The sequence below is a fragment of the Hydra viridissima genome, unplaced genomic scaffold (assembly GCF_058129835.1).
Source record: "Hydra viridissima isolate aposymbiotic clone 2 unplaced genomic scaffold, HvirCarnegie_v1 scaffold_4, whole genome shotgun sequence".
In the NCBI taxonomy this organism is placed as follows: Eukaryota; Metazoa; Cnidaria; class Hydrozoa; order Anthoathecata; family Hydridae; genus Hydra; species Hydra viridissima.
The window spans coordinates 9,444,510-9,467,355 of NW_028324303.1; the positions used below are offsets into that span (position 1 = coordinate 9,444,510).

Sequence of the window (22,846 nt, forward strand, 5' to 3'; positions counted from 1 at the left end):
TGGTGATTTTCAAAAGTTTATATTATTTTTCGAATTTCAGAAATTCCACGCTTCTGATGAGTTTGAGACTCATTTGAGATCGGTAAAAACGTAATAAAAATCAAATTTACGGAATTACATAAACTAAAAAGTTGTGTAAGTTAAACATTCGTTTAGTATTTTTTTTTTCTTTGATAAATTTGGCAGTATTATTTGTATTAATTATTTAAAAGTTTTGAATTAAAAATCATTTGAATTAAAAAAAGGTAAGTTTTTGAAGAAATTTTTTAATTGTTCAATGGTACATTGACTTTTAAGTAATAAGTTGTACGATGTTGTAGAATGAAGAAGATTAGTGAATACCTTTCAAAAAAAGAAAATTTAATTGAAACAGTTGCATTATTTTCTGAATCTCAAAATGCTAATAACTTCCAAGACAATACTCATGAAAGTTTATCATTTGTTCAGTTAGATGATACAACTGATTCAACCGTTGTTGTTGAGTCGCCGTCTTTTACAGAGGAGTCTAGACCTTGTTGTTCAAGACAGTCATCTTTTAAATCAAAAAAGGGAAGAAAATTTAAACAAAGCTGAAATGAAAAACATAAATCGGTTTTACATGACTGCGAGAAAGAAAAAGTTTTTTGTTCTACCTGCATCAAAGCTACCCAAATGAAAATGCCTTTACCTCGTAGTTCAAGAGAAAAAGATTTGTACGAAGCTTTTATTTTAAAATTGGAAGAAATCGTCACAAACTTTTGGTTCTCACGAACGATCTGAACTCCATAGGGCGTCTGTTAGTATGATCGCCTAAGCAACACTGGAAACAACATTTATCCAACAGCTTAATCATCACCAAAATAAAGAAATGATGGATAATCGTACGGCTTTATCAAAAATATTACAACACTTCTTTATTTGGTAATTCCTCAATTTCGTTTAAGAAAAATTTAGATTAACTATCAACCATTAAATTCATTTACTAGATAAATAAATGTTTCTTCTAAATGTATTAGGGAACGCAAGGCCTTTTCATTCGTGGAAAGGTTGAAAATAATTCAAACTTTCGCATGCTACTCAAACTACGAGCAGACGATTTTCTGAAACTGAAGAAATGGTTGAATCGTCCTGAAAAGCAAAAGTGGCTCTCGCCTGATATTGAAAACGAAATCCTACAAGACTTTGCTCATGCAACGCTCCGTAAGCTATGCGAAAGTATAAGCGAATCACAATTCTATAGTTTGATCCGATGAAACAACGAATATGTCCACGAAAGAACAAGTTTCGATTTGCATTCGGCGTGTTAATGAAAAATTTAAAATTGAGGAGCTTTTAATGGGATTTTAGCAAACCGAGAACATCAAGAACTATTTAATGGACGTTTTTTGTCGATTTAGCCTGTTGATTCAAAATTGTCGGGGCCAATGTTTTGACGGATCGTCTAACATGTCTGGAAGTATCTATGGATTGCAGACTTTAATGAGTGGGAAAGAAGGGCGGGCTTTTTACGTGCACTACCGCGCTCATGATCTCAACTTGGTAGCACAAGATTCTTTTGAAAATCAAACAGAGATCAGGAATATCATGAACTTAGTGTAATCATTCATCGTATTTACCCGTGGATCTCAAAAACGATTGGCATGTTTCAACAAATTTCGAAATGTAGAGGATGTAGAAAGCGGAACATCACTGCGGCCATTTTGCCACACTCGATGGATCCTTAGAAAACCGTCCATTATATCTATTACGAGTAACTACTCCGCCATTATCAACTGTTTAGAGGATTTTGAAAATCATTCTGATAATTCAGCCAAAAATAAGTCAGAAGCATAGGGTTATCTGTAATCTTTTTGTAAGTTTGACACATTTTTCAAATTGGAAATTTTGCGCATGATCTTCACGTCAATCGAGGATGCTAATACAGCACTCCAAGGTAAATATTGTTTTATTTCATAGTGTCTTTTTTTTAATATATCATTTTAAGCAAATTATAATGTTAGACCTTTATTGAAAATTATTTTTGGCATGCAGCTTAATTTTTGCAAAGCAAGAAATACCATCAACACGTTTAAGGAGGTGTTAAAAGAAGCCCTGAGTGATGCTCTCTTCAAAGTCTTATGGGATGCAGCCGTTGTAGCAGAGATGCCACAGAAATGTAAAATTACATCAAAATTTACTGGAAGTGGAGTTTCATACTTTGCTACGACTCCAGAGGACCACTACCGCCAGCTTTTCTATGCATCTCTGGATTGTGTTATAACGGGACTTGCAACCCGTTTCAAACCGACTGAGACCACTGAGCATTTAGCAAATGTAGAAAAATTTCTCATTGGTCAGTGCTTGGAAGTTAGACTCGTTGAGGCTTTTTACAAAGATGACTTTCAAGATTATAGAAGGCTACAACTCCATCGCGACATATTTATAGATCATGCAAAATTCAAGAATATTCAACTAACTAATTTTTAATCAGTTTTGAAAGAGCTTGTAGACCATGATGGTGTCGTTTCTCAATTAATTTCACTGATTCCCGAGTTTATGAAACTGGTAAAAATTTTACTATGTATGCCTGTCACCTCATGTACGTGTGAGCGCTCTTTTTCTTGTCTTCGTAGGCACTCTTTTTCTTGTCTTCGTAGACTTATTTGCGTTCTACAATGTCTCAGGAGCGATTGAATCATCTCGCAATTTTAAATTGCCATCGCGATATTGCCTACACTCTTGATCTTGATCATTTGATCGATGAGTTTATAATGCGTGCCTCCATACGCATGAACACATTTTAATTGAGAAAATAAATTACATTTTTATGCCTATTGAAAAAACTTTTTATTTCTTATTATAGATTTTTAACTCCTACAAAATAGTTTATGCCCCATCCGGGAAAACTAAAACTCTACGCCTATGGATATATTATATATATATAATATATATATATATTTAACAATGATATATTATATATATATTACATTTATATAGTAATAAACAATGATATATTATATATATATATATATATATATATATATATATATATATATATATATATATATATATATATATATATATATATATATATATATATATATATATATATATATATATATATATATATATATATATATATATATATATATATATATATATATATATATATATATATATATATGTATAATATATCATTGCTTTTATTAAAGATACGTCTAGACGTAACCCGAGCCACTGCGCGTACAAAAACCGCTCGCGAAGGATTTTCTTATAAGAGAGAGAGAAGTTAGCCTATAACAGACCTTTTCATATTGAGCATATTTAACTAAAAACGTTATCTTCAGAATGTTTAGTGCCAACAGAAAGTATGAAAAAGTAATAAATATAATGTTTCTGACAGAAAGCTTAATTGTCTTTTTGGTAACAGCGTTTGTCGCTTTAAGAACTTCTCATGCAACAAGTTACACAACTTGGACAGCCATGATAATTTTCAATACTGTTATTTTGTTAGCCTTTGAACAGTTAAATGCTACACAAATATTTTTAAAAGATAAATTTAAATCAAGTTCCATGCAAAATAATGGGTTAATTTATGCAAACCTGACAATACTTTCAGTAGTTGTTGTTCAAATTGAAAACTGTAGTTTTTATCTAGAAAACGTACAAGAAGCGAATGTTATTCATTATGCCTCACATTTTATGTCGACATATATTTTGATTATATTTAATTTTATGACCTTTTCTTTAATAGTTGCAAATGGTTTTAGCACTATATTGGCAGTGCTATTATATATAAATTTTCCAGAAAATCAATATAATCCATTTTGCACATTCTTATTAATATGGATTGCTGCTGGGTCAATTGGTATTTTTTTGCACATCTCTGATAAAATATTTACATTTGCAGAAGCTTCTATGCTTGTTCAAAGTTTTTGGATAATTTACCTGGATTTTTATCTCAAGTTTTCGAAGATAAGCAACTTCTATTTGTCAAATATCGAACTTTCAATAGTTTTAGAAATCTTATTGTTTTTAGTTGTTCCAATTATAATAGTTATTATACTGTTTCAGTTTGTTCTGAAAGTCAGTAATATTGCATACAACTACTGCTGTCATTTTGTAGTATTTTTTTTATTGTTTATTATTTTCTTGCTCATCTTATGTCATGGTATAATACAACCTGCAATAAATAAAGTAGTAGAAAATTTTTTTCTATTATTTAAATCAAAGCTGCTTTTGTTTTTATACTGGCTCATTCTTGTATTATTCTCCTTTTTTGTTGTTTATTGGTATGCAAAAACAGCACAAAATAATCGAATACCAAAAACAATTGTGAGGAAGATTTTTCATCTTATAGCAGTTCTTATTTTTTCATCTGGATGGACAAATTCTGAATTACTGGCTTTAGTTTCTATTTTAGTGTTTCATGTTTTTGTTGTTGCAGAAGTCTTGCGTGCCAAAAATTATCCAAGAGTGGGCATTTTTTTAAATAAATTCCTGGAACCATTTAGAGATGATAATGACAGTGGCAAATTAATTTTAAGTCATTTGTACTTAATATTGGGTATGTCTTTGCCATTTTGGTTAACACCAAAATCTGTTTTGAATGATAAAAGTTTAAAATCACTAAGTATTTTTAGTGGAGTTATATCCTTGGGTATTGGAGATTCATGCGCCTCAATTTTAGGAAAATTATACGGAAAAAGGAAATGGTCTGGAAGTAATAAATCATATATTGGTACAATATGCTGTTTCTTATCCCAAGTTTCATTTGTTATCTTGCTTATGAAATGCTTAAGTATTTATATTTCATTTAATAGAATTTATGCTGTGGGTTTAGTATGTTTAGTAATATCATTGTTAGAGACTTTTTCTTCTCAAACTGATAATTTGATTCTTCCAGTTTATATGTATATTTTGTTTATGCAGTGCTGATGTATTAAAAAAAAACTTGATTTTTCTTTTTGGATATGAGTCAATATGCAGTATAATGTATGGGTCAGTATTTCTTTAACTTTCATGTTTATTTTTCATAAGTTTCATTTTTTTAAAATTGTGACTGTTTAATGTGGTTTTTGTGTGTATGTGTTTTTTCTTGGTGTTATATTCATTTGTGTTGATGAAAAATAATGAATTAAGATTTTTCTATTCAACTTAAGCTAAAGAATGGCTTCTCCTATATTTTGTTTTTCATATGGCTTCTCCTATATTTTGTTTTTCATCCATGATAATTAACCAAATTAATTCTAGAAACTCCTAAAAAAAATTTTCTTTGAAACCTCAATATTGTGTCACTAGTTAAAAGGTTAAGTCAGTAATTTAATTCTGAAATCATCAAATATTATTACTTGGAATTTAATTTTTATTTATAGGAGAAAAACAAAAATTTTTTTAATGTTTTTCAGAAAATCTTTTTTAGTTTACACTGTTTAGATATTTAGAATTATCTTTTCTTAGCATAATTTTTTTTTAGCATTAAATGTAGTTGTAAATATATCTGCATTTATTTTGTTCCAAGACACCAAAAACAAAAGTAAATTTATCGTATTGTGCTTTAGATTGGCTATTTATTTTAGATTGGTAATATATTGTGAAATTTTGTTAGATTTTAAGTAAGAAAAAGTTGGTATTTTTAAAACAATTTTTAAGTTTTTGCTTTACCTTTTATGTGAAAAAATCTAAGCAGAAATAATTTGTTCGTTGAAAGTCATACTATGGAACTTACTTTTATTCATGTTCTAGTAAATCTATTTAAAGCTATGTTTAAAACAAAATATGGAATATACATACATACATACATACATACATACATACATACATACATACATACATACATACATACATACATACATACATACATACATACATACATACATACATACATACATACATACATACATACATACATACATACATACAAAATACTTATTTTAATAACTTATTCTTAAAATTTTTGTGAAAGATGTTTCTTTTATTATTTTTTGATGAGGCTTATAGCTAAATTGCAGAGTAACTTCAAATGAATAAATTAATTTGTTTTTGGAATGGAGAAAAAAACAAATTAGTGCATTTATTTGAAAGGGACTATAAAAATGTATATGAAAAAGTTGAAGAGAACAGAACAGCTAGATTGTTAAACATCTGTAATATATTCAGAACAGCTTATAAGAAACTCTTGCAAGATTAGATAATTCTTATTTAGATCACCAAATGGTGATCATCCAAACATGAACTTAGCTTCTTCTAATATCATGAATTAACTCTTTCCATAATGGATTCTGTAAAATTAACATACTGGTTACTGCTCTATTAAACATAGGAAAAAGGTCTATAAGCTCATTAAAATTTTCTTAAGGTTTTAAAACATATTTTATGAAAATTCTTTCATTCAGCTGATTGTCAAAAAATCATATTGATTGCTGTGGATAATCCCCTAAATTTCTGCTGTCATAGACAGATTAAAAATGGCAGTTTCCAACAAAATAAAAAAGGATGGCATAAGACGTAAAAAAATTACTTTCCAGTGTACAAAAGTAAGTAATTTATAAGTAATGCAGAAGATAAGCATAGAAGTTATGTTAAACTTTTATGATGTTGATGAACTGGTACTGTTCTTTGTTTTGAATGCATTTCATCGTTACACTTTCAGATGGGGTTGAAAAAGCAAATACTATCATTCGACTTTTTAAGGCAAATGTTTTCTATCAAAATATAAAAAAGCAATGTTGACCGTGGTTTTTCTATCAGTTTTTGATTGATAGGATGAAAAAAGTAAACAAAAAATTTTTTGAGCTGAAAAAGAACTTAAAAGAACAAAGTTTTAAATGAGGTTATAAATTTTAGGAACCAGTGGTAATGTAATTATACTGGTTCTAGATGAAATATATATCTATAAATGGGTTAAATTTTATTTTAGAGATGATATAAATTATTTACCAAGATTGTTACGATTGTTTTACAGATAATGAATACCCAAACTAAGAATCAAATTCAGTACATTTTAGTTGGAAGTGTACCTGCCAGTAATTTCAAGTTCTTGTTACATCGATTAAAGGGTTTATGTGACAATGCTGTCTTATCAGACACAATGTTTGAAGATCATGAGGCCATTTATATCATCAAAGTAATTTTTTTAAATGAATTTATTAATAATAACTGTTGCTTTATTAATAACCAGATATTGCTTGTTCTCTTAAACTACTTTTTGTTTTCAAACTATTGTCGTTTTAGAATCAATCAAGTGGTTCGGTTTCTGTTTCCTTGAGTGTAAAGAGATCATTGTCAAACCCTGACAAACCTCACAAAATACAATATCTTGGTAGGTACTTATATTTTGTTTTTATAATTTTTAAAAGTATTTTTTCAATTCACGTTGCATGTTTTTCTAGGTAATGTCGAAGGGATGAACTTAAATCGAGCTGCTACTATGCGCTCTATAATCGAAGTAGAAACAAGTGACAATATAACTAACTACTTGGAACAAATAGGTTTTCAATTTGATTACGAAACTCTTTTACGTGGATACTCATTTTGTAAAGGTCCGATGCGTATAAATGTTTCTCGACTACACAAAATACCAGAAAGAGGCAGTTTAGCAAACATATTGCCAATGACTGATTCTTATTTAGTTGAGTTAACTCTTCATACCCTAGTTCAGCAGGATTCACTATGTGAGGAAATGAAGGCATTTGCTGAACATTTAAAACCTATAGTTGTACTTGATAAAATTGAACAAAAACGATGAATAGTTCATCAGTAAATATTGTTTATAAAAGTTGGCCTGGAACTTAACGAAGCAATCAAATGTATGAAAAAAGAAAGGAATAAAAATGTGATTTTGAAAATAAAAGGCGAGATAAAATTCACATTAATTTAATTTGACTCCTAAGAATAAAAATATGGACGTAAATTTACAGTCTGACGTAGTCAATATATGTATGTGTATATATAAAAGCAATTATAGTCTTAGATATAGAGAAAGAAAACCTCTAAACGCAAAAATGGTAAAATTCTCGATACCATTCTTCTAAATTTCCCTTGTTTTTTGCATTTTGCATTCTTTTAATTTCGTCTTTCTTTAGAACCTCAAAAGCGTTCAAAAATTCTTCTCCTAATTCAATTTTGAAAAGATCACTTGATAATAATTCGCTCAATGAATCTTGAAGATGTCTTGGTAAACTGGTATTCTTCGGATCTTTTGATATTTCTGCATTTCCTTTGCATGCTTTCGTCTCAAGCTTCATTTTTTTGTTTATTCCATCAAGTCCTGCAATGATGCAACCCGCTACTACCAGATATTGGTTTGCTGCAGCGCCAGAAATTCGGTTCTCCACATACGTTTGAGATGAGTCTAAGTTCTTTACTCTGAATGCAACTGTCCTGTTATCAATACCCCATGCATTGTTTATTGGAACTAATGAATCAGGTTTAATTCGTTCATAACAATTAGTGGTAGGGCAAAAAAGAGCCATTAAAGCGTTTGAATGATGGCGTAGTCCTGCAATCCAATACTCTGCAATCTTCGATATTTTGTCTAATCTTTTTGGATCATAGAATAGGTTGTTTTTCCCATCTATGCTCCACAAAGAATGATTAAAATGACCAGATGACCCACTCTGATCAAGAAAAGGCTTTGACATAAAAGTAGCGCGGAAGTTGTGTTTCTTAGAAATCTCTTGGACTGTTTGCTTGAAACGAGTTGCGTTGTCTGGACAATTAATACCAAATTCAGGCTGCATAGTGATTTCTTGCTGTGAAAGACCATATTCCCCATTATAAGTTTCTGGAAATATGTACATTTTTTTCAAGTTTTGCATTATGTCCATCGCAAGGTCTTCAGCCCATAAAGAAGCTTGTGTCGATGAATAATTACATTTTTTAGCTGAAAGAGAAAAATCTTCGGAGATTGTGTAAAACTCATACTCAAAAGCACCATAAAGCTGCATTCCTAAACATGACAACTTCTGGATTTGATTTTTACAAATATTTCGAGGACTTACTGGGGATAAATCGCTCTTTTTGTTATTCGAATTTAAACTGAAGTCCGCTAAAACGCAGCCGACACTTGGTTTCCATGGTAACTGCCTAAACGTTACTAAATCAGGATACATGAAACAATTTCTATAGTCTGCTTCATCGTCTCCCCCATCCTTGAAAATTATTTCTCCGCTAAAACTCATGGTTGATGTCATTCCGCCGTACAAACCGATTCCGTTTTCTGAATTTTTTTTAAAGTAATCATTATCAAGTAGTATCCCTCTCGTAATACCATTAATGTCTACAACTTCCAGCCGTATATAACTCACTTCCTCCATGCTTTTAATTATAAAAATATTATTTTCCAAGTATTTAAAAGCTTTTTTGTGCACTCGCCCATTTCATTTTTTTGCCAAATTGTTGAAGTTTGACGTATCTTTCTGAACGAAATAGCTGTGTTTTGCGCATTGTTTACGGCAAATGGTGGTCCCGCAGAAACATTTTGTTAATTTGGGTGCGCTTACTTATACATGAAAATCTATACAGGTTTTATCATAACTCAGAAACTAAATACGTTCAAAATTTTGTTCATTTTTTTACCAAATTTGTTTTTAAATATCGAATCAGAAGAGATTTCAACAAAATTTTACGTTTTCCTTGCGGTAAGTGCTTGCTGTTATAAAGACACTAATATTCTAAATTTAGGAACTTTGCCATAACAATAGCCATTTAATGGCAATGTGCATATCACCATAAGTAATCTTAGTTTAGACTTAATATAAATAGCTTATAAAATATGAGTAAAAACAACTCTTTAATAAAATCAATAAAATAAACGAAAAGCAAGTAAAATGTTAGAAATATCAGTTTGATCATATGTAATTATCATATGTAATTAGTATTATTCTTCGATCATCATCGGATCAATACCCATATTGATATTGTGAGGAGGGAAAGTGAGAAAACCGTGAGTTTTCACCAGACTCAAGCTTATAACATTCGAATAAAGAAAAGAATGATTCAACCAAAATACCAGGTGGATACACATGTTCAATGAGTGAGTCACATCATTAATGTTTAAAACTGTTAGAAATACAATGATATTAATTTAATTAGTTCTCGAAAGTTCTGTAACCTTTCTGAGACAAAGACTAATAAAAAGAAAACTTTTAAAAACCTGTCATATAAAGAAATGATTAAGCGAAAAAGAAGAAAAGTTAAAAATAATAACTAAAGACGTATACATGGAGACTAATTCAACCTGTCACGATAAATAAATGATGAATGAATAAGACAACGATAAACAACCAAAAACTAGAAAAAGAAGGAAGACAGAAGAGAACGATACGAGAAGGAGAAGGAGGAGAAGAAGATTTTAAGAGAAAAGAGTTTAAAAAGGTTTTGTGAAATTCTCTTTATAAGAGAGTCTGATGAGAAAATAATTTTAAGAGATATTAAAAAGGATTTTAAGAGAAAAAGAGTTTTGAAGATTTAATGAGAAAGTTATGAAAAAAATTTATGGAAAATTTAACGAGAAACTTATGAGAAGAAGTAATGGAGAATTTAAAAGAGAACTTTATGAGAAGAGTTAGTAAGAAAATATTTGAGTAACTTTTAATATGCGTTATTATGAGTATTAATGTATTGTTATATGTATGAGTTAATATTAAAAGAATATATATATTGATGAGAAATAATTTTGATTATTAATTAAGGAAAATAGATAAGAGAAGAAAAACCAGTCGTAAGTATTTTTATTTGTATATTGATTAAGGCAATATCATTATTAGAAATTTGATTATTGCTTTATGCGTTAACTATTGTTATTAAAAAAGTCTGATGCTCCTATCGCGCTTTTACTATATCTGCGTTACACACTGACAGTCCTAGCTCACATTCTATCACTCTCTACATTTGCGCTACCATTACACTTACATAGAACCAACCACCATTGTCACATTTAAATCATCACATCTTTAAAATAATAAAAAAATAAAAAAGTAAATAAAATCCACCTCCCTCACAATATTTACAAAATATTTGATACTGAAAAGTTTCTAAAAAAACTTGGTAATAGTTATCTTAATGAGTCCAACTTGACAAGCCGAGAGAGCGGTAATAGAGATGATCAGTTTATCATTTTTTTTATCTAATATTCATATACCTGACGTTGATTGCCTTGCGCATATCTAATACTCACGCTTAATTTAATCAGAGAGAAGACTCTGAAAATAGTAGTCCTAAAGTTAGCCCATCATTCAGGAACTAAATGAAGACTCCTTTCATCCAGCTAACACTCCTGATGGTTTTTTTTTTAAGCTGGCTCGTAACCACCAAACACCCATTGTAGTGATACATTACGTCAAGCATATCTTCTTTTTGAAAATAAAGGTATATTTCTATAAAACTGTCCGGCCCACCAAATTGAGTGGAAGTAAGGGAAAAGCGAGTAGAACAGCCAATTCGTTTATCGTATCATCTTGAATTAATAATTAACAGTTAATTTGCTTGTTAAAAACTGACATCCTTTGGTTCATTTTTTCTTTCGGAGAAAACGGATATTTAGAGTCTATTTAGCCCTCACGTCTTATTACAGCATTTTAATATTTACTAAGTTTATTCCTTTACATAACATGTCGTTAACTATTAAGATCACTGAAGACATTGAATGAACTCAAGAAATATACCAAGATTGTTAAAATAGTCTATAACATCTAACCAATAGATTTAAAACAAATTTGACACTTCTTCTTACCAGGCGTCTGCGTCTTTTGCAACTTTGTTCTGCCACTGTGGTCTGAAAGGGTTGTATTTTTAGTACTTTATTTTATTTGGTCAAGATTGCAGTTGTGGATGAATTAAAATTACCAATGGACTAATTAATAAAGGCAATAAACCTACATCAGCAGTTAGTACCCACAACTACTGATGTTGTAATCCATATTATTTTAAATATCCATATTATATAAATTGATATAGATATTCATATTAATTTGTATATCTATATTATTTTTCGTCAATAATAAATTGTTTCCAAAATTTTAGTGATAAGAGACTCTATCCAGGAGTTAACAAGGAAATTTTTATGCCTCCTACATTTTGTTCTTCTTACAATGTAGGTATATTTCAGATGTCATAAATAATTAATTAGCTGAATTCCTAGGATTTTTGGCAAAAGAAGTCAAATGTGCATGACCTACATTTGTTACCGTTGTTCCTGGTTTCAATGGCACTCTTAGACAAAGAACCTATTGAATACTTAAAATATTTAACAAAAGAAACATCATGAACTACCATCCTTTGCACAGACTGTGACATTGGAATGGTTTTTAAAAACTGATTTTTAGAAATAATACTAAACAGGCGTTCAAAGTTCTGCTTGAAAATTTTTACATATAGCCTTTGGTTGTACAGTTCATATAAATAGCTTAATCACACTGGTATGCAAATAAAAAATTCTTCCAGCCACAGCTGAATTATTCATTGTGATATAAATAGTTGACTAACTTAAATTTACCATCATTCATTGTAATATAAATAGTTGACTAACTTGAATTTACAAAAAAAGTGTTGTCATGTAGTGTAAACTAAATATTTTTTACAAACAGAATTTCAATTTGCAAATGTTCAAATTTCTCCTGAATAGTCTCTTTTGCAAAACAAAAGTAAAGATGACATGTTGCATTTGGACTGTTTGGATCACAACTTTTCCATATTATTTATTTCCACTTCAAATCTTCAACAGGACAAACACTATACTATACACAGTTCAAACACTATACTATACACACCTCTCTTTATAATTGCTGCATTATGAAACTCAGATTGGTCACTTTGACTATCTCCTCCCACCTTACTAATAATGTGTATATTATCACTTTCCTTCTGTGCTAAACCTTTAATAAAATAATCCTTATCCTACAAAAGATACTCAAATGCTCTTAAGAAAATATGCTTGACTTTAAAGTTGACGAAGAGTGGAGGTACCATTTTAATAATTTATAAAAGCCATCGAAAGGCAAAACTTAAATTAGAGAGTCCTGAGACCGAATCATACACCGTATGTTATTGAACTTCGGAGTTTTCATTTACTACACAGAATTTAGCTTGTCTTTGAATAAAACTCACAGTCGTAAAAATGATTTTAAAGCATGAGGTCATAGAGCTCGCCTGAATATTTTGCATGGCAAAAAATCAATCGCAGTAGCTATATTTTATCAAAAAAAAACGAGGCAACCTCGGTGACTACATGATCGAATCAATCAACTTTTAAGAAATCAAAAAAGCAACAAAAAAAATACTATGCAAAAACAATTTTTTATATCTCTAGTTTTACATTCAATTAAACATATGATTAAATATATGATTATGTTAATTTCGCATAAAATTATGTGGAAATTTAACATTTATCATGTACTTTTAAAGAATTTTAACAAAAGTATGCATTTTTTTAAACCTAAAAAAAGCCCTTTAATTATCAAAAGTTTAAAAAAATAATAATTTTTTTAAAATGTAAATTAAAAACTGAATGCAAAAAAAAACCTTAAAAAGTTTAAATATGAAAAATCACTAAAAAATATGTATAAGATCCTATTTCCGCTTTACGTTGCATTGTGCGTCCCTTCTCAATAATCAGACTTTTTTTTTTTTCGGCTAACTTTTTTTCCTGCTCAACTTTCTCCACATTATCAAAATACTTGTCTTTAACAGCTAGATTTGGACCCCATTATGCAATAGAAAACCAACATTTACAATATTTCGAGATAATTAAGAAAAACAATTTTAAAACTAGACGTAATTATTTGCTAGGAAAAATAAAACAACAATAAGAAAATTTAACATTTTTATTTCACATTTACAACGATTAAGCATTGCAAACAAAGAAAAAGTCATAAAGTTTATTATAAGTACTCAGGGTGAGTATTGTTTTTTTTTGTTTTTTTTTGCATAATGCAAATGAATCGATGTATACAAAAACGTTTTAAGTCATTAAATAGTTTTTATGACTTAGAACGTTTTTGTATACATCGATTCAAATATGAAATTAAGACTTTTTAGTTACTTTTAACATAACTCGCTATTTTTACAACCCACAAGAAACTTTTTAATTTATTTTTTATCTTTGCTGAATGAATTTATTGAGTCAACTGTTTTTTTTTTTGTCATTCAACTGCATTAAGGCCAGTATGTTCAGTGTATTTATATTAAAGCATGATTTATCTAAATTCGAAATAACTACCTAGAATTTAAAATAACTTATTGTTAGTTGTCAAATTTTTTAATTAACTGAATGTCAAATTAGTTGCGTAAATTGCGTAAAGGCATATCCTTATAAAGATGCACTCTCTAGTTCAGTTTTACCAATACCAACTAAAAAGATAGAACAGGGCAGGAATGGTGTAAAAAGGTTCAAGCATGCAAATACATCTCTTCATAGTGAAAGCTGGTTTTGTTACCTTTGTGAAGAAAATATAGAAAGGAATATGATAAAATGCCTTGCTTGTCAAGGCTGGTGTCATGTTGACTGTGCTAGTGTTAATCAAAAACAGAAACAATATATCTGCAACTTTTACCAAAAATAAAGTTTTTATGTACTTTATTTTACAATATTTAGTGATTGTTTTTAAAATAGATATAGCATATATTGTTTTACATTACTTAGTATAGCTATCTTTATTACCTGCCCTCCTCCTCTATTCTAATCTTAGCTAACCCATTGGTAAACATACAATTTGAATAAAAATTGTACCATATGAGGTGATACCTGTTTTTGGGCATTTTCCAGAGGAAAAAAAATTCAAGTTGCATAGTTTATTAAATAAAAAACTTCATTTCATTATATTATGGGCAGTTAGATGTTATGTTATGTTATATCAGAATATTTCCAATTGCTGATTTTATTAAAACCATTCGTTTTAGTCAGTTCTTTTAATCCCTGAATCTAAAGTTATAAAATATTTACGGAGTTGTAAAGTAATTGAAATCAAGAAAGTGATACAATATTGGATTACAATGGTACAATTAAGGATCTAGTTTACTTAATTGTACCCTGAGCGCTAATTTTTTAATTTGATTCTTCGAGATTTAACGATTTTTAAATTTTGAGTTTTTTTAAACATCTTTATAACAAACAATCCCTAAATTATGAAATACAATTTAAAATCCCTGTTTCCACTCAGTAGATTGCCCACATTTTTTAATTTGGTCTTAGGGGGTACAATATCGGCAACCTTACCCTATTTCCCGTAAGTGCAACCAGTTTATTGCTTCACCAGAACAGGTCTTTTTTCTATTAAAAATCTTTTTTTCCTTTTTTTTTGTGCTAACAAAATCTTCTTTTTTCATTCTATAAACTACGTTTCTTCCTATAATCTTTCAGAATTTGGATGTAATCTTCGGGAGAAAAAAATTTATTTTGTTTTTTAATTTTACATTCAACGTCCCCAAAATCACTGTTGTTGGGTAAAAAGGCATGACTTGATATTAAGAACTTTAATCTAATAGTTTTTAAGTGTGACGACTCGTCTAAAATAGACTTGAGTAAGAGTGTTATTTTTATATTTCTATTTTGTATGCCACAACCCAGTGGGCATGCGTCGTCCGCACGACGTCCCACGGACGTGCTAAGGACGTCTGGACGTCTAACGGACGTCTTATGGACGTCGCGCGGACGACGCATGCCCACTGGGAAGAATCGCTCCAAAGAATAATGTTTTCAACCTCATTAGTTATATTGTTTTCGATATATTTTCTTAGGCAGGAGCCAACCTCTTGGGCACCACGGCCTGCCTCACCTTCAATCCAGACGTAAAAGTTAGAATTTTTTCGTTTTCCTGCATAAATGCCACAGTTATACAAAAGTAGCCGTCTTTTACAAAATGTAATATTTGTTGTGAGGCGAGGTAACTGTAGTGTTTTCTCCATATCATAAGTTAAATTTTCGGTTTTTTCATTTTCCTCTGCTTTTTTTAAATCTAAATACATGTTTTCCCTAGCTTGCTCATTCTTTTTCTCAGCATGTTTATCTCTTTCTAAAATTATCAAGTTCTTTTCGTCACCGTCTAGAAGACTGCCTATTTTTGTTTTAAATGTAACACATTTGTGACAAGAATCATTTTTGGGGGGTTTAAATGAAATTGTTCCAAAAAAATTTTTTGTACGATGAAAATCCTACTGCATTGGTATTATCGGCTTTATAAAGATCATACATTAAAGGCAATATTGTGCCTTCTTGTAAATATTCTTGCTCCACTCTTCTTTCTCTGTAATAATGAGATTTATAACGAGGAAATTAGTTTATGTGATTGATGACAAATTTTTTGATGTTCTGATATTTTATTGTGTCCACCACGTGTACCTCATTAATCACACACATACATAACATCAGACACAGACATAACATCAGGTTTTATCTACTTAAGAAACAAATGCTTTGTTTCAACAGCGCTGGTGGAACTGAAATATAATAAATAATCCAAGCATAGTAGTATATTAATAGCTTTTTATACTATTACGTTTGTTATTTTTTTTGAATAAAAAAATGGCATTATATTTAACGTAGGTAAACGTAAGTAATAATTATGTTTTTTTTTTAAATTTATTTAAAAAGAAAATGCATTACATATTGACTTACAAGTTTTATTAAATTATGCATTACTATTTGTGATATGTACATTGCAATTCTTAATGGCCCTCTACAGTATGCTAGTAGGTTTGTAACATAACTGTATAATACCAACATAAATAATTTCAATTAAGTTTCTTTCAACTAAATATAATAACTACTTAAGAAGAACACGAGGCATTTCTATAGATCTTTTTTTGTTACGTGGAGCTATGTTGTGATTGTAAAACTTGACATAATAATAGGGTAAAGTAGGGTAATTTCGGCAGGGAGATAATTTCGGCACCCCTTCAAAAAACACCTAAAAATATTTATTTATTGGAATAATTAAATCATAGTTGGGTATTGTAGCAAGATAAACAATTTTCCTAAAAATATTGCTTTAAACTTTTATTTTTACATTATAGGTGCATTAATTTATGATTATTAGCTTTTTCTTAACATTTTTACCTATTTGAAAATGTTGGATAAATGATTTTTTCTCGAAAATTTTTACCAAAAGTTGTTATTTATTTTATTCAAAAATATAAACTGAATAAAATGTGAGCAGCAATAAGATAAAAATCAAAGTATGTTACAAGATATAAAAGTTTCTCCAAGGACTGCTCTAAGGAGATAATTTCGGCTTATTAATAGTTTTTAATTTCGGCAGTGCCGAATTTGCCGACCTGTGCTTTCTCTGAAACCAAAATGTAAATAACCGTTTGAAATATTATGTATAGAAGAAGTTGATTTTAGTAATTCAGATAGTAATAAGATAATAACGAGTTAGGAAAAACTTGAATTCGTTAGTGTCTCTGTGAAACTTAATAAAATAATAGTTCCCCACCATATAAATTAAATTTATGTCATACAATAAATTAATAGTTCATTAATTATATATATATATATATATATATATATATATATATATATATATATATATATATATATATATATATATATATATATATATATATATATATATATATATATATATATATATATATATATATATATATATATATATATATATATATATATTATTGTGTGTTAGCATTATATAATGGATTCAAAACGTGTAAAATATGGTAATTGGTCAAATGAATCATTAAAACTAGCAGTAAATGCAGTTTTAGTTGATGGATGCTCGAAATATTCTGCTGCTAAACAATATAAAATACCAAGGCAAACGCTACATGACTATATAAAACGAGTTTCTGTTGATAATTGTGTTAAAAAGTTAAGAGCAGGGCACCCAATAACACTCTCAGCTTTTCAAGAAAAAGAACTTGTTGAAGTTCTTCTGACTATGTCACAGAGATTATTTGGTCTGTCTCCAAAAGATGTAAAACAAATGGTATTCCAGTTTTGTGAAGAAAATGGGATTATTCATAAGTTTAATTGTGCAACTAAGTCAGCAGGAAAAGAATGGTTTAGGGGTTTTTTGAAACGTCATAATAAACTCTCTGTAAGAGTTGCTGAATCAACGTCATTGCATCGAGCCATTGGTTTTAATAGAATAAAAGTTAATCGTTTTTATGATGAACTAGAAAAAATAATGTTTAATGCTGATGAAATGCAGATTATTCCACCAGCAAACTTATTCAACGTAGACGAATCTGGATTGTCTATATGCCATAAACCAGGAAAAGTTGTTGCCCTGAAGGGAAAACATAGTGTTGGTGGCTTAACAAGCTCTGAAAGAGGAAAAACAATCACAATAGTTTGTTGCCAATCAGCAAGCGGATTTTTTGTCCCTCCAATGTTGATTTATCCACGTATTCGAGTGAGACCTGAATTTTTAGATAAAGCCCCAATCGGTTCTATTTCTGGTGGCAGCAAAAATGGGTGGATAACAACTGATTTGTTTGAAAAATGGTTTGATCATTTTTTAAAAGCAGTCCAGCCACAGTCAAGAGACCAACCAGTTCTTCTAATTTTAGATGGACATTCAAGTCATAAAAAAAATCTTAGTGTTATTATAAAAGCTCGCAAGACAAATGTTATTATACTATCACTTCCGTCTCACTGCACGCACAAACTGCAACCACTTGATGTTTCATTTTTTAAAAGTCTCAAAATATTCTATGATCAAGAAGTTGGTACTTGGCTTCGTCACCATCCAGGTCGTCCTGTAACTGAATTAGAGGTTAGTGAATTATTTGGAATAGCTTATGGGAAAGCTGCAACTGTTCAAAATTGTCAGTCAGGGTTTAAAAAATGTGGAATATATCCATTTGATAGAAATGTGTTTACTGAAGAAGACTTTGCTGCAGCTAAGGCTACTGATCACTCGTATATTGTATCAAAAATTTCAAAACCAAATATTACCTCTGAAATGCACCCTACTCTCGACAATGGGTTAGACTCTGCTAAAGATTTAGATCATGTTGATTTTGTCACAGAATGTGTAATTGCTTCTCAAAAAGGTAAATCATTTTAAAAGATGTATTATTTTTACTATCTTCCACCATTTATTTAAAACACAAATGTAATTTTTTTAAAATCAAGCAAAATAATAACTTATCTGTTGTTTTATTAACCTAAAAAAAAGTTTCTTAAACAAATAGTTCAAATTTTTTATAATTTATATGTTGCCTAATTTTATTCACCTTTTTTAGTTAAATATTTTTATTTAGAATCTGCTTCACCAAACTCATCATTTACACTTCAGAAGTCATTAGAATTAGCCACCTCTGATGAAACCTCACAACCTCATGGTGTTACATTCGGATCACTAGCTGGACTTGACATTAAAAATAAAAAACGAACAGGTATAAAAAGGAGGGTAAATCATGCTGAAAAAATTACTGGATCACCATATAAATCTCAGCTAGAGGAATCTTTAACTTTGAAATATAAGAACAGGCAGCCACGTAAAAAGTGCATTAAAGAAAATATATCTACACATCAAAAGACGTGTTTGAGTAACCTTGATGCTAAAAGTGCAATTAATAAACAACTTTGTGCAATGTGTCAATACAGTTATGGGGATCCTGTCGATCCATACTTAAAGGATAATTGGGATAAATGCCATAAATGCTGTAGATGGTGGCATGAGACATGTGCTGCTATATGTGGTGTTTATGCTAAAAAAGTATTTACTTGTGATGACTGTATGAAACACTGATTCTTTAAGCTGTTTTTTTACTTTCTTAAATAAATCTCTTTTTATAAAGTTTTCTTTGTATTTTATTTTTTTATGTTTAACTATTGTAGTTATGTAAAATATTATTTTATGAACTACTTATGAGCTTATAAACATGAATTCTTATTTAAACAGAATTTAGAAATAATCATCGAAATCATAGAAATTAGTAATCATTTTATTTACAATTTTACTTTACAGGCACATTTTTCTAATAAGGTTTCTGTTTTGGGTGATGTATTCATACTTTACTAAAATAGGTGGTTCAAAAAATATGAATCTTTGCAATTGCAACGCCCTTAATTAAATGTCAATTAGGTGTAACAAATTCCATTTAAGAGACAATTACTTTATACAATGCAGATTTATAGCTGTTTATAATATTTTAATTATATTAATGCGTTTTCAACGAACATCTTAATTTTCTTAAGTATGCCGAATTTACCGTATCATTGTGCCGAAATTACCATACTAGGTCGCTAATTTCGTCATTTTTGAGTATTTTGTAAAACAAATTTTACATAAAACTTTGTAAGTTTGAAACAATTTTTTAACTATTACTTAATAGATATATCTGCAGGACATCGATATGCATGATTTTTTAACGTTATTAAAGCAACCATTGTCTATAAACAACAAAATAGCTTAATACGCCGAAATTACCCTACTTTACCCTAAATCCATATGCAATGCATGTTCAGGATGAAGATTATAAATCAAAGTAAATTTGCAGTCTTTCTTGATTGCTTCAATAATAGTTCCTGCTAAAAACTTGCAAGCAAATATTTTCTTAGGAACAATGAAAATGTATTGTAGGAAGTGGAAAAGAGCTTTATGTATTTAAGCTTCCGACAGCTAGAGATATGCAAAGATACGGTATATTTTTAAGAGAAATTAATGATAAAAGATTAGGAACTGTACTGTAGATCATCTAGAAACTGATATGTTACCCGCTTTACTTGGTCAATGGTTGAAAGCAAATGTACTTTTTACATATCCTGTTGTTTTTCATGAAAAAATCTTTTTCAAAAAACTAAAATTTTTTATGGAAATCTCAGCTGTTGATTTTAATATTGGGCATAGTAAAAAATGCTGAAAACGAAAGAATTTAAATTTAGACAATTTAAAAATCATGAGGAGTAAAAATTAATTTAAACTTTTTTTCCGAAAAAAAATACTTTTTCAAGAATTTTAAATTTTCTGTGTCAAAATGTCAAAATAAAGTTTAAAGGTCATAAAATGCCATTTGATCAAAAAAATGCCAATTTTCCAAATAATGCCATGTGGCAATGCATGGCATTATTTGGAAAATTGGCATTACAACATTCCCAATTTAGGAATTTATCCCCCATATTCAGGACGTAAGTAAAAGAATAACTTGAAAATTTTATAAAAAAATACCTTGAAAGTGATTTTGAAGATTTAGACATTTTTGCTGCACGAGAGGAAGAAACCGAAGAAACAGTTGTTGACGCTGAGGAGGAAGCTGGTGGCAGAGAAATCGTCGATAATTTATTACCAGCGATAAGACGATCAACCAGAGAAAGGAGAAAGTCGACATATTTAAACGACTATGTTACTTAAGAACTTTAGTTCTTGGGGTGATGTGATAATAGCTGATCGTTATAAAACTTTATTATTACGTTTATAAAACTCTTGTCATTAAAGTTAATTGATGTAAGTTGTTAGTCAAGTCATACGCTATTTTTGTACATAATTACGCTCTCGAGAATTTTTTGTTTCTGTATAAAAGTTGTAAGAGAATTGAATAAAAACAGTAGAAAATAAAAGTAAACAAAGTTGTCGTATATATATATATATATATATATATATATATATATATATATATATATATATATATATATATATATATATATATATATATATATATATATATATATATATATATGCATATTCATATATATTTGTTCTTTTTTTTGTAGATAAATAAAAATACTTATAATGTTGCATCCACAAAAAAAGTGTGATCATGACACAAGCCGAAAAAAGATTTGTTATTTTTGCGCTCACAAAACATCAATACTATTAAATAAGCAAGCGATAAAAGAGAAAGTGTCCACTTTTGATTTAGGGTGGAATGCAAGAACCGAACTTCAAATTTGAAGTCGAACTTCAAACCTAAAGTGCGACTTGAGCGAATGCACAAAGCGAACTTCAACTCAAGTCAGACTTGAAAACCGCTAAAAATAGACCTTTTTCAAGTCTGACTTCAAACCAGACTTGAGAGAGCAAAAATTCCTTCCGAATGCAAGAACCCAACTTGAAATTTCAAGTCAGACTTCAAATCTCAAGTCTGACTTGAACGGAATGCAAGAAGCGAACTTGAACTGAAGTCAGACTTGAAAAACGAGAATTTTTGAATTTTCAAGTCATTTTTTCAAGTCTGCTCCAGACCAATCTTGAAACCAAACTTGAAAAAAAAAAACAGACCGCCATTATCATTTTGCTGATGCGTAACAAAACTTTACTATTACTATATAACTTATTACAACCTTTGCAAGTAAGAAAATGAGTTTTTAACAAGCAAAAGTAGTTACTTGGGCATATTCACCTAATTAATTTAGAAGGTTACATTGTGAAAGTATATTTTTAAATGAATTCATTACAGAAAACTGAATATTAACATTGCGAAAACGTGTGTCTTTTAAAACATCCTGTAACTCGTATGTAATGATTCAACATGTCATATTTTGATGCCATTAGAAATGTTTATTAGCTTTTTGAAATGTCGAACATCCTAGCATTATAAAAGGCTGTTGATTAAGGCACATTTTTGTGATACAGTATAAAAGTAAATTCCATTTAGTAATAAATAGTTGCAGTTATACAAAGAGGTGATACGTGTAAAAGGAGTAAAAGAGAGTTCATGAGAAGTAGTTACAATTACATGAAGTATTAAAAAAACTTTTTTTTAAATGTTCAAAAATGAATCGGTATGAGCTGAATTTTAGAAGAAGAAGAAAAAATAAGCCAAGTCACATACCAAGGTTTATTATTGACAGAGCTAATCCTTTAGAAGTTTACCACGGTATAGAATTTAAAAGGTGCTACAGATTTTTCAAAAAAAACCTTTTTATTATTAGCTAATGACATTATTAACAACAATGTTAACAATCGAGGGTGCCCCTCTTTCA

The 22,846-nt window shown here is 29.5% G+C and overlaps 4 protein-coding genes across 6 annotated transcripts; 3 read left to right on the plus strand and 1 right to left on the minus strand.

Moving 5' to 3' along the window:
* The first annotated feature begins 782 nt into the window (after positions 1–782).
* On the plus strand, positions 783–2,550 carry LOC149889768 (uncharacterized). Its single transcript, XM_090085872.1, has 3 exons — positions 783–900; positions 996–1,912; positions 2,011–2,550. Exons 2-3 carry the CDS (start codon positions 1,892–1,894, stop codon positions 2,443–2,445), a joined length of 456 nt encoding a protein of 151 aa, XP_089941998.1. The 5' UTR covers positions 783–900; positions 996–1,891; the 3' UTR covers positions 2,446–2,550.
* Positions 2,551–3,203: 653 nt separating this feature from the next.
* On the plus strand, positions 3,204–5,138 carry LOC145182492 (uncharacterized). Of its 2 annotated transcripts, XM_090085445.1 has the most exons (2): positions 3,204–4,525; positions 4,602–4,666. In XM_090085445.1, the coding sequence occupies exons 1-2, from the start codon at positions 3,307–3,309 to the stop codon at positions 4,646–4,648; spliced, it is 1,266 nt and encodes a 421-aa protein (XP_089941571.1). In that variant the 5' UTR covers positions 3,204–3,306; the 3' UTR covers positions 4,649–4,666. The 2 variants fall into 2 exon arrangements, with proteins under 2 accessions (XP_089941571.1, XP_079913765.2); XM_080057639.2 differs by having other exon boundaries at positions 3,204–5,138.
* A 1,221-nt stretch (positions 5,139–6,359) lies between these two features.
* LOC145182494 (mediator of RNA polymerase II transcription subunit 18-like) lies at positions 6,360–7,970 on the plus strand. Its single transcript, XM_090085447.1, has 4 exons — positions 6,360–6,494; positions 6,923–7,084; positions 7,192–7,279; positions 7,350–7,970. Exons 1-4 carry the CDS (start codon positions 6,426–6,428, stop codon positions 7,703–7,705), a joined length of 675 nt encoding a protein of 224 aa, XP_089941573.1. The 5' UTR covers positions 6,360–6,425; the 3' UTR covers positions 7,706–7,970.
* LOC145182493 (lengsin-like) lies at positions 7,820–10,623 on the minus strand. 2 transcript variants are annotated; one of them, XM_090085446.1, is made up of 2 exons: positions 8,961–9,080; positions 7,820–8,842 (listed from the first exon to the last, which is right to left on the minus strand). In XM_090085446.1, the coding sequence occupies exon 2, from the start codon at positions 8,784–8,786 to the stop codon at positions 7,950–7,952; it is 837 nt and encodes a 278-aa protein (XP_089941572.1). In that variant the 5' UTR covers positions 8,787–8,842; positions 8,961–9,080; the 3' UTR covers positions 7,820–7,949. The 2 variants fall into 2 exon arrangements, with proteins under 2 accessions (XP_089941572.1, XP_079913767.2); XM_080057641.2 differs by having other exon boundaries at positions 7,820–10,623.
* Positions 10,624–22,846: the final 12,223 nt, after the last annotated feature.